Source organism: Pleurodeles waltl, chromosome 1_1 (genome assembly GCF_031143425.1).
Source record: "Pleurodeles waltl isolate 20211129_DDA chromosome 1_1, aPleWal1.hap1.20221129, whole genome shotgun sequence".
NCBI lineage: Eukaryota > Metazoa > Chordata > Amphibia > Caudata > Salamandridae > Pleurodeles > Pleurodeles waltl.
Genome location: NC_090436.1, coordinates 557723502 through 557736362, shown reverse-complemented (window position 1 = coordinate 557736362; position 12861 = coordinate 557723502). Strand labels below are relative to the sequence as shown.

The following is a 12861-nucleotide window of genomic DNA, read 5'->3' as shown; positions in this document are numbered from 1 at the left end:
GACACCTCTTTTGCACTGCACAGCACTTCCCACCAACTTGATATATGCCAAGGGTATGTTAAGCACACGAACCAGAACCTCTAAAAAGTGAGTGAGCCAGAAGTCCTCGCTCCAGTGACAGTTTAAAAAGGACCTGTTCACTCTTACTGATCACTACACTGTATGCTGCCACCACCACACTTGTGCTGCTTAACTCCTGGCAAAGGTAGAAACCTTCCACCACTGAGAGGATAGCGCTTTACGCATCCCTCTCAATCCAACAAGACCACAGTCTCTGAAATAAGGTCTATGTCATTGTATGCACACATAATCTGTGTTTGCCTAATGTAACAAAAATCAGCATTATGGATCCAAACATCAGTACAGTTGGGTACTCAGGGCAGGGGTGCATTTCCATTACCTTGAAGGGGACTTTTAGACCCCAACAGTCTGATCGTTAGTCGAAAGTCTCTTTCAAATTATTAGTGTTCAACTTTTCTTCAAATTATGCTAAAGGGCATAGTGTTTTCTAGTACTGATTGAATAATTGTAAATGAAATACTCCCTTTGATGTTTTTTTCCTCTGGATTTGTTTTTTCTTCTGTGTCGGAAGCTTATCATTCTTGAATTGCTGAACATGAGTTTACAACTGTTAATACAAAGGAGGGTGGACATTCGTTGGCACTTGGGCAGTTTTGCAAGAAGTGATGTCTAGAAAACACAATGAACTTTGAATTGTATCCTTTGTTCCACTGGGAGATAGTACAGTTCATTCAAAGCTAGACATATTAGCGACAATGGCTCTGCATTTATCGTCATTCACTCACATAGCACATTCTGCTACATAAATAATACGCTTTAAAGCCTAGGGTGTTATTTAAAAGGTATTCACTTCCTAAGTTATGCTCTTTCAAGGGACCAGACCTGTTCAGTTACCAGGCTTATCTTTGATACACTGAGCCTCACAAGCAAGGAAAGGTCCCCTGTGGGCATTGGTTTGATCCCTTTTGAGCAGGAGCGGCAGGATGCAGTATATTTCCTGTTGCGAGAGGTGGGGATCCATTCCTGGAGTCTGAAGTCCTGCAAAACAGCAGGCTTCTAGCCCGTTTGTGACGAAGACAGCTGCAATGGCTTCCTGCAAAGGAGACTTAGCAAGGAGTATCTGTGAGCCTGTGAACAGCATGTTACCTGCAGTCCCACTTCACAGGTGCTTATTACTGCTGATGTGAGTTCAAATAGAAGCTAGGAGCACGTCAACGTAACTGTTACTATGATGTGGTTATGGCCAAACAAGCATTTGTAGAAGGCACACTCAGGGAGCAGTGCAAGGCAGTTTCTTTAATGTCGGGTCCTATCGTAATGGTATAGCACTTTTAACAGCTGTGCTAGCAAGCAACAGCCACACAAACCCGTTATCCAGTTCTAAGGTGCCCAGCGAAGGACTTCCCCCTTCACTTCAATAGCTGAAAATTATGTTTAATTGCTTTCCCAAAAACCGCGCGTTGCTTTCTTGGGACAAGACATACTCAAAACTGAGAAAAGAACCCTGAGCTTTTCCGCAAGACCTGAAGACAAGGCATTTCATTGCCCCTAATTTACGTTTTACACACAAGGACTAACCAATGCATGTGCCTTGGCATTACTGCAAAATGGGCAATCCAGCCCGTAATGCTAGGACAGTAAGCAACTCCAGACATGTTTGTGTCTTCGACTTCATTTCTGTGCCATAAATGACACTGGCACTTCCAGACGATGGCACGGTGGCTTATTGTGCCACAGAATGTTAAGCTGAAAATCAATGAGAAGCTCCAAATGTGTCTGGGGCTGCTTCTGCTCATATTCATGAAAATTGGGGCTTAAGATCGATGTGCCTAAGGTTGGTCGTTTTCTGTTTTAAATTAGTAGTAGGTAAGATTACTTCAAGCAATTTCAAACATTGATTTTTGTTTTTTTCAGAAGACTTTGCAGTTCAAGATTCCTGAACCTTTCATCTAAATAGTTTGGCAATATGCGTTAAAGAAATGTTTCTCTGAGATAGCTTGCATTTCAAGTTTCTATGAAACTCACTTGCTCCCAAACGTCATGTTGATGTATGGGGTTACAGTGATGCCAATTTCTATGATAATTGAACAGTTTAATGTCAAAAACTCAGAATGTCAGAATACCCTATGATTTCCACATCCCGAATAACCAATTACTGTTGTATCTGAAGTTCCGGGAATGAAATAACCACATTGATGTACAGATTTTCTAAGCTTTGTGTCATTTTACTTTACTTGTGTAAGACAAACCCAACACAAAGTGAGAAGGTTGGATTTACTATCTAACACATATCTGGATTTGCATTGGATAGTATTTCAAAGTAATGCAAAAAAATGCAGTGCACTGTATTTCATTACTTTGTATCAAAAGGACATTCCATGGATATTGCAGGGTGTTCCCATGCAACCAACCATGGGGTTTGATTGCAAATCGCTATCTACAAAGAATCATAAACGGGGATTTGCACTAAAATGTTTTCATTTCACCTTGTTTTACATAATTTACATGTGTTCTGCACTGTACAGCACAGAAAATACCTAAAGCATAGTTTTGTACTGGACCCGTTTCAGTACAAAGCCTATACTTTAGAGATTGCAGAGAACCTTGCTCTTTGGCTCAAGGATGGGTGCATGGCTACCAAAAGTGTGTCAAAATAAGGAGAGAGGAGAGCACCACATCTTAATACATATGGTGCAGTTCTGCTCTCTTCCTTTTATGCAACGCACTAAGTTGCGTGACTTCTTAGTAAATGTGTTGCTAGGAGTTTTGCCAATTTCAGACATACAGCCACGATGTGATGTACTTCAGTGTAACTTAAAATGATGTGCAGAAAGAGACACAAGGTGCAGTGCCGCACTGGAGCACAGGGTAGTGTTGGAAGTGCATGGAAGCACACGATGTTGTACAGCTGGGATGAAATGGTACATTAAGTGACAGACCTGAGGAGAGCACTGACCCCTGTACTTTTAAAGGAGCAGTTGGTGAGGTGACCCATGGGAGCTCAGCATGATGTGCTTCCTGGGAATACTTGACTATGAACACTAGGGATTGTGCATAGGTGAAGTATTGGAAGGTGTATATAGTTCCTGGGCAAATTATGTCGTTGTATCGGGGAACACATCGATGTGCCTGATGTAATTTGAAACACCTTCAGTCAGTGATAAGGTTTTTGGGCAGAAGTATTGTGCATGCTGCAATCATTTCGCGTATACATTAAAATGGCAAAAGGCAAACTACAAAGCATTACTGCGAAGTTCTATCGGCTAGAAAGCCGTAACTCTCTGCCAGTGTTTCATATCACATAAGACGCTTAGATGCATTGTACATCAATATAATAAAAACATAAACTGTATTTTCATAACTAATAAAAAGTCCTTGTTTCTTACAAATAGACATTTCCTTTGTGAGAGAATTAGATTGTTTTACTTGTTGTCTCTGTTTTTTCAATCTCTCACACTAAAGATGTGTCTCTTAAACAACGCTTATTGTATTTTCTTTTTCTGTGATCCTATACAATGTGTTTTCCCTGAACCAAAAAGACCCCGTGTAATGAATCATTTTAATGGGACATATGAAAGGCAGCAGATGTTCGCTGAATGCAGCTTACTACTGCCAGTCAACCTCCCACCTGACTCAAATGATATCTGTAAAGACAAGGTATAATATCTAAAGGTGCAGCGCTAATGAAAATGCTGCGTGCTACCATGAAAAATAAAGAATAAAAATCTATTTCTCAAGCATGACATGAGCAACAGAGTTAAGCGCGGGGGTCGCAGTTTAACTGCTTTTTCCAAGCAAATATTAGCTATCGCCTCCAGGAAACAGTGGCATATTTAAATGGTCACTAGCATCATTCAGAAATTCAGCCCTAAAAATGCACGTAAACAGAGAGGTAGGATTAACTGCTATAGGGCCACAGTAGTGACTGTCTTGTAACTAAAGTAAAGATTGCTCCTAACAGTGGTAAAATGTACGTCTGCCACTTTCCATGGGTCTCAATGAATTCCTGCATCAGAAATGTTTACGTTCCAATAGAGATCTTTATTTATCTCCACATACGAGCTACATTACAAATAATATAGGATAGTAAACCTAAACTCCTTCCGTATAACAATTTTCAGATGAAGGTTTATGCATTTAGAAAAACTCAAAAGCTATTGTTTTAGCTTCCCCATTCATACATAATTATGGGCCAGATGTAGAAAGCTTTTTGCACGTCGCAAACAGCGTTTGCGACGTGCAAAAAGTACATCACAATGCACAAACCACATTTTGCGATTCGGTAACCTGGTTACCGAATCGCAAAACGGGTTTGCGAGTCGCAATTAGGAAGGGGTGTTCCCTTCCTAATTGCAAGTCGCAGTGCAATGCTGGATTGGTTTGTGAACCAATCGCATTTTGGACCTTTTTGAAAAGGGGACCCCTTCCCAGTTGAGAATGGCACTGCAAGCATTTTTTCAGAGTAGGCAGTGGTCCTATGGACCACTGCCTGCTCTGAAAAAATGAAACGAAAACGTTTCATTTTTCGTTTTTTTAATGCATCACGTTTTCCTTTCAGGAAAACGGTCTGCATTACAAAAAAACCTGCTTTATTAAAAAGCAGTCACAGACATGGTGGTCTGCTGTCCGCAGCAGGCCACCATCCCTGTGAGGGCCGCCATTCCCAAGGGGGTCGCAAATTGCGACCCACCTCATGATTATTCATGAGGTGGGCATTTGCGACCCCCTTGCGAATTGCAGATGGTGTCAGGGACACCATCCAACATTCAGAATTCCGATTCGCAAATTGCGAGTCACTCTGACTCGCAATTTGCGGGTCGCAATTCCAAATGTTGCTGCATCTGGCCCTATGTTCGGTGACTGCCTTGTAGTCCTGCTCATAGTCTGTCAGCATGGGTGATATTGGTAACACTTTCCAGCACTTAAAGCTCTTACACTAATACGTTCTGGACTGGAAAAAATGAGAAGGTTTCAAAATAACTTTTTTGATCCTTATTTTGTCTCGTGGAGATGCTTTGATATGCTGTTTCTTCCTTCAGATGGGGCTTATTCTCTCTATATATTTCCTACATTTCCTTTTGAAGGCTGTATATATATATATATATATTTCCTACATTTCCTTTTGAAGGCTGTACACTAGCATTTTGTTAAATGGTATTTCACAAATTATCTTAAAAGGAAAGGTTTTGGTGTTTGTTACCACTCAAATAAATGTTTTGGGGTAGAAGAGTAGTACTGTGGCAATTCTTGTTAGAACTTCCTAAGTGGGCTAGTGTCTTCCAGTCTCTTTAAAGACCCAGAAATCTCTACATAAACTCATATCACATATAGATTGAGGGACTTTGCTTACCCATCTTCTGTCTGTTCAAATGACATTCTAATTCAGCACACTGTATGGGAAAATCAGCTAATTTCTTCCATTGGCCCTACCTCCCTGAGAGTATCAGCATTTGGCCTGATCACATGTGTACACCTGCCTGAAGATGTGTGCGCTTCATTGGCGAGTGTCGGGACTGGTGGCCAGTTCTTTAGTTTTTACTTTTTTCCACTTATATGCCCCCATTCATTTTCTTCATTCTCTTTTATTTTAGCACCCTGGAGTTCCTCAGACAGCCCTACAAGGCTGCTCACCTGCCCCTCATTTTGTCTGCAGTGTGCTGCAAGGAAGTCTTTTTGTATTGATCAGAATTAAGTTGTATTACCAATGTGCAAAATAGTAATCTACACTTCAGTTCACAGATGCACTCTGATGAAATGATATTATTGCTTTTGAAACAATTTTATTATGACCCGTTAAAGTCTTTTCCTGGCTTATTCTAACTAGATGCAGCCAAGCCTTAGCTCCATTTTGTTTAAAATGGACATTATATTTACTGTTTATTATTAATGTTACATGTAGTCTAGTAAACCATGTTTGTTTATTTCTGAATGACACAGTTCTCGAATAAGACTCTCTAGCTTCAGCTCAGTAATGTAACATTTCTCTAAGAATCTTCCCCTTGCACACCGCATTGCATTCCTTGACAATGGTTCACTGTTGTTTTTGTAACTAGTTTACCCTGACACCTCTGGATGGCATTAGGTCAGATGGTGCTGAATCAATATTTGTGCTGGGTAGTTGGAAAAAGGGCATTTCTGAAGGGTCATCCCAAACATTTTGCCTTCCTCCTCCCATTTTTCTGATCTCTTTTTTTGTTGGCTTTAGGACTTTGGGCACTTTATCACTGCTAATAAGTGCTAAAGTGCATGTACTCTCTCCCTAAAACATGGTAACATTGGCACACACCCAATTGGCATATTTAATTTACTTGTAAGTCCCCAGTTAAGTGCACCACATGTTCCCAGGGCCTGTAAATTAATGCTACTAGTGGGTCTGTAGCAATGATTGTTTCACCCACATACATAGCCCTTTAACCGTGTCTCAGGCCTGCCATTGCAAGGCCAGTGTGTGCAGTTTACTGCCACTTTGACTTGGCATTTAAAACTTATTGCCAAGGCTTAAACTCCCCTTTTATTACATATACATCACCCCTAATGTAAGCCCTAAGGAGCCCATTGGTCAGGGTGCTATGTAATTAAAAGGCCGGACATCTACTTGTAAGATTTATATGTCCTGGTAGTAAAAAACTCTCAAAGTTGTTTTTACTATTGTGAAGCCTGCTCCTCTCATTGGCCAGCACTGGAAATTCCCTTATATACTTTTGTTATGTAATTTCTGATCCAAAAGGAGTGGGACTAGCATGTTTGGTATGGTTGGAATTGTAGTTAGAAATACTGTTTACCGATTAAGTTGGATTCAACATTACTATTTTAGGAATGCCACTTTTAGAAAGTAGAACATTCTCTGCATCTACTGCTTTCTGTGCCTTACAGCCTATCTTCAATCCACATCTGGTCTGCGCTGGTTGACAGCTCCCTTTGTGCATTCCACCCAGACAGCCATAAACACAAGACACTCCGCTGCATCTGCAGTCATCTACATACTGATGGGTCTTCCTGGGCATGAAGGGTGGAGGTGCTCTCACTTACATTTCAAAGCCTAGTGGTCTGACCCCACACAACCAGACAGGACTGGGTTGAAAGGGGAACTGGTGCATTTCAAAACCACTCTTTGAAGTCTCCTCCACTTCAAAAGCACATTTGGGTATATATACTGGGTCTGTGATCCCCTAAAATCAGACACTTCTGGACCTACAACTGGACTCTGTCAGAAGGACTGCAGTGCTGCCCAAATGACTCTTCTGGACTGCTTTCCTGCTTGTTGTCCTGCTGTCTGCTGCTCCCTGACACTGTTGGAAGGACTTTGCCTTCCCTCACAAGTGATCTTTAATGGTTTGTCAGCTTGCCTCCTGTTAAGAAGTCTCAGGGACATCAAAGACTTCACCCAAAAGATCCATGCCGCAACACTCCACGCAGAACAAAGTGATACAATGCCTACCTCACGGCTGGAGAATCAACTCAGTGCCTTAAGAATTGATGCAGTGCCTGTCTCACGGCTGCAGAATCAATGCAGCGCCTATTTTACCACAGTCCGAACAACACCAACATCTGTATTTTCCATGTGTCGTTCTTGGGCACTAGTTCTTCATGAACTCTGCACTGCAGTGAGGAACCGAGGATGCGTGTCTGCAAATTGGTACACTGCCTTTCCGGCGAGGAAAGAAACAATGCATCACCTCCCCGCCAGTAAGGGACCGATGCATCGTCTCACCCGCATGGGAAGAATCAACACACCACCTCCTTTGTGCAGTAAGGAATTGATGCAGCACTTTGTTTTCCGATGCCTCACCACCCCTGTGGCCTGCAGCATCTTAGTTTCTGGCACAATCCAGGTACTTTGTGATAAAGAAATACATTCATTGATTCCTATAGATTAAGACCTGCTTAATATCGTGACCTGTGTATATTAGACCTTTGTTCTGATCTTGTTTTATTCAGAAAAAATACTATCTATTTTTCAAAACTGGTGTGGAGTACTTGTTTGGTGTTTTCATTGTGTTAGTGAATGAGTTATTGCACAAATACTTTACATATTGCCTTCTAAGTTAACCCTGACTGCTCTGGGCCAGGCTACCGGACGGTGAGGACAGGATGACTTAGGTTGTGTTGTGACTTACCCTGATTGTAGCCCCTTCTTGTACAAGGTGCATACCTCTGCCAACTAGAGACCCAATATCTAACATGGATGTACTGTATAATGACTTTTGTATGCTTATTCTGATTTATTGAAAATGTATTCATTTGCTCACATTGCAATGATTATATACGTTTCATGAAGTTCCATATGAAAATTTCCTTAATAAACCCTCAAATTGTTTGTCAGGATGAGACCTTTCCTATACTGCTAGGGATACTGTTTGATTTCATACTGATTTGCTACATATTTGTGACTTAGCTCATTTTTGAGTTTGCCTATTATTCGGTATAGTTCTGTTACTGAGAACCAACATGGTAAAGCTTTTATTAATTTAACTGAGATCTGATGCATCAGCACCATATTATCTCTGTGTTGTACCTTTTAAATCGTGTACTTCATAAATTTCTAATTCTGCCTCACAGCCCACCGAGTCAGGTCTTCCTTATTCATCTGTATTGTCATGTGATGATTTTGTACCACACCTGGGACATATCACCTCATGAAGTTGCGGTTTAAAATTGTCCCCAATGCACCCACTGGTGCACATGCTATTGAGGTGTCCTTTGAGGTGTAAAACTTTAGGGATACACCAAACCCACCAGATGGCCATCTTGGAATGGTATTGTCTATAGTGTATTACTGTTTTAGAGTTTCATGGACACCAAAGTGATTAGACACAATGGGGGTCATTCCGACCCCCGGCGGCCGGGGTCGGCGGGAGCACCGCCAACAGGCTGGCGGTGCCCCGCAGGGCATTCTGACCGCGGCGGTTTGGCCGCGGTCAGAAGAGGAAAACCGGCGGTCTCCCGCCAGTTTTCCGCTGCCCGACGGAATCCGCCATGGGGATTCCGACACCCCATACCGCCATCCTGTTCCTGGCGGTTCGCCCGCCAGGAACAGGATGGCGGTATGGGGTGTCGTGGGGCCCCTGGGGGCCACTGCAGTGCCCATGCCAATGGCATGGGCACTGCAGGGGCCCCCGTAAGAGGGCCCCACAAAGAATTTCAGTGTCTGCTGTGCAGACACTGAAATTCGCGACGGGTGCAACTGCACCCGTCGCACCTTCCCACTCCACCGGCTCCATTCGGAGCTGGCTTCCTCGTGGGAAGGGGTTTCCCGCTGGGCTGGCGGGCGGCCTTCTGGCGGTCGCCCGCCAGCCCAGCGGGAAAACCAGAATGGCCTCCGCGGTCGAAAGCGGCCATTTGGCGGTTCCCGCCAGGCGGGCGGCGGTAATGAGGCCCAATATGTTGGTCCCTTGGCATAATACAGCAGTGATACACAGTACTCTTTAGAGTTTGAACAATGCTGTCCAGTACAATGTTTACTGAGTGTTTATCTTGGAATGGCATTTTGCTGAGTGTATCATTGTTTTTTACTGTTGCATGAAAACCTATGAATTGTTTCTAAATGTAGCAGCTGCATCAGAACTTTAAAAAGAATGACATGAATAATACCATTGCAAGATGGCCACTTGCTACTATCTTTAATTTATTTTTTCATTTCAAGCATATATCCACTTAGTTTAAGGAGCAACCTGTTTACTTTTGTCTTTGTTTATATGTTTAATAATTTATTCAACATTTGCCTGTGGGAGTTTGTTTATTTTATTGCAAATGCGAAAGTGCATGTATGAGTCAGTGGGTGGATGAAATGATGGATGACTGGATGTGCGAGTGCAAGAATAAAGGGAAACACCATGCATTAAATAGAGAGAGTCCACAGTTGAGGCAAAAATGTGTGCATGGTAAAGTATAGAGAAAAATAAATGAAAGTATGTGTAACTCAAAAATAACTATTACAAATATTATTATGTTAAATATTCATCTAAATTCATTTGATATACTTATTTAAATGTGGAATAAAATAAAGAAAATGTTACAGCACTATTAACACAATTAACTTAATTTTGAAATAAAACATTGATAAATGCAAGTATAGTAATTCAATTAAAATAATTTTTCTGAAGTTTAAATAAAAAACAAACAAATTCCCACCTAAAGAAAAAACATATTTACTATGCATTTATAATTATAAACATGCATGAGTTAAGTTACATTTTATTAAAAGTTTGTTACATTATGTATCAAGTCAAAATTGGGATTAATATATTTTAGGATTAAACAATACATATGTATTATTGTTATATACATTTACCAATACATTATATTTATTTGAATTTTCATCAAATTCAAATAATTTACTTTCATATTATTTCCTCTTGCATTTTATTTTAATTCCCTAACTCCTTTATTTTCTATGGGAGGGCGTTGCAGTACCAGCCATTGACCATTTGTAGTGAAGTACTTACTACTGTTTTTTTATTGGTACATTTCTGTAATTTACACACAGATTTTGTGAATTATCAAAAAGTAGTAAACTTACTCGAAAGTCTAAATTATTCAGCAGTGTATGTTACCTCTGTGAATCAGGCCTTTGTGAATGGTCAAACGTAGTAAAGTTAATTGTTAAAATTTGTGTTTCTGGTTGACAGAGGTATGCACCCTGATCAAGCAGGAACCACAATCCTATTAACGGTAAGACACAAGCACATCCTAAATTACCTGTGCTCAAACTATTGGTAGCTTCGCATAGATCAGTCTAGATTAACTTAGAAGGCAATGTGTAAAGAATTTGTGCAACACTTCAAACAATAAACCAGTGAAAACACTACACAAAAAGATTCCAAAATGACAAAAATCCAATAAGCAGAACTTGAGTTATGAATTTTTAAGGATCAAACTGGAAAATAGCCCTTAGAAGCAAGAAATGCCAATCAGGGATATCTGATTGTGCCGGACTGGGAAAAAGTCAAAAGTTCAGGCCAACCATGATGGAGCGCAAGCCAGATACAGGGACCAAGTGAGGCCTGTGGAACAAAAGTACCTTAATCCTGATTTGTCAAAGATGCGGAGGAGGCAGAACCAATGCGCCGGTGTCGATCCATATAGCAGAGAATATGTGTTGATGTTCCCCATGCAGTCAAAGAAATGGGTCGAAGCTCCTCATGCAGCAGTGGCGATGCATTGGAGCTGAGATGCAATGGAATTCAGGTGCCACTGCTGGCCGTTTCAAAGTCAAGGCGATGCGCTGGTTCTGATGAGCACAGTACACTGTGCAATGTGGAGTTTGTATTCTAAAATGTGACGCATTCATATTTTTGTTCGATGGTATCCCATGTCTTACAGTTTGTACTTTCTGCCTTGCCTTTTAGAGAGGGTGAGCTAAGCTACAGCAGGCTGATGGTCAATAGCTCAGAGAAAATTCTACGCAAAGGAGGATCCTCAATCTTTCAGCACTCAGGAGAGGGTTGGAAAATCAATGCTTCCTTGGTGATGGACATTAGGTGAGTCAATAGTCAGATGTATAAATTGTTTTATGTGAATCCTTTGCATGAATTCGGCTTCATAATTCTTGAAAAAATAAGAAAGCCTATACTGAAATCGTTTATTGTAATATGTATAGCTGCACATTTCTAGAAGAGAAAAGTGCTGCTTTAGCTGTATTTATCATGTTTGGTGAAGCCGAGCAGCAGCAAATCATACAAGGCTTTTAAGCTATGGTTTCATGAAAACATTAATCATAAGGGCATGTTGAACTTAGTAACCTCTCTAATTAAGTAAATTAAATCAACTTGCATTTATCTAATTTGTAAAATGTATGGGTGTTCTACACCATGCGCTTTAGAAAAAAAGACAGCGCATGAACTTCTTTTTCTTCCACACAATAAAAGAACCATTAGGAGACTCATGTTTTCACGCGAAAACAACGGCAATTTACCGCCTACACGTGCCTCTAAACCATTCTCAAAGAACGAGGACTCATCATACGATAAGATTGTTTATGAAATAGTTTTTAAATAAGCCTCCATCTTAAATCATTTATGTTGCCTCAACGCCATTCATATCTCTTCTCAATAAATTCCGTGTAATGCCCTTTTATAAGTTTTAGACATTGGCCATGTTTCGAGATCGAGTGGTTTGGCACCCTATAAGCACATCCCACTTCAACCAACTAAATATGTTGTTCGTGACAATCACGACTACTGCTGAGGCCCTGTGTGTGAAAAGGTACTGAAGACCTACTCTGGAGCACTGTGGTGTGGAATGGTGCTCCAAGAATGGCTTTCGTTTTACATGAAACTTCGGTCTATGGACGAGTTCACAAGCGCATACCGTGCTTAGCAGTGGTGCAATCATACCGTTTTTAAATCTCCAGTACCAGACACGCATTTTTCCCTCTGCTGTTTGCGAGCGAAAAGCCTATTGGGCTTGCTCATTATCATATTTGCAAAACTGCCATGATTGCACCCTTTGCTGACATATTGAGTGTAGGGTGTGAGTACTAGTGGTATCAGGTGACTGGTATTAAGAATCTCTACAGGATGCATGCATGTGCTTATGAGAAAATTTGGGGATCAATTTTGGATTTCCCTGCCAAACCATGGCACAAGGTCGAGGCTATATAACTGCCCCCTCAAATGAGCAAAGTGTATTGCTGATATTACTGAAGCATTTGTAAAGCACCAGACATTAAGCTCTATAAGGTTGGAGGCAGGCCTCATTATACAAATGTGGCAGTGGCCTTTCAGCAGTTGCCTGACTAATATTTCTTTCCTGAAGAGTCCCATTTGAATAGATTTGCAGATATGGAGAGGTCCTGACAGCGGTCTCCGTTTGTAGCTCAGAAATAAACCAATTTGTCAG

General features: G+C 41.1%; 1 protein-coding gene across 1 annotated transcript in view; it reads left to right on the top strand.

The window, feature by feature from the left end:
- Positions 1-12861, top strand: part of ST8SIA4 (ST8 alpha-N-acetyl-neuraminide alpha-2,8-sialyltransferase 4) — a 353311-nt gene that overhangs the window by 38536 nt on the left and 301914 nt on the right. Inside the window, exon 2 of the mRNA XM_069226024.1 lies at positions 11370-11501. Coding sequence (XP_069082125.1) covers positions 11370-11501 — 132 coding nt within the window. The remainder of the gene's footprint in view (positions 1-11369; positions 11502-12861) is intronic.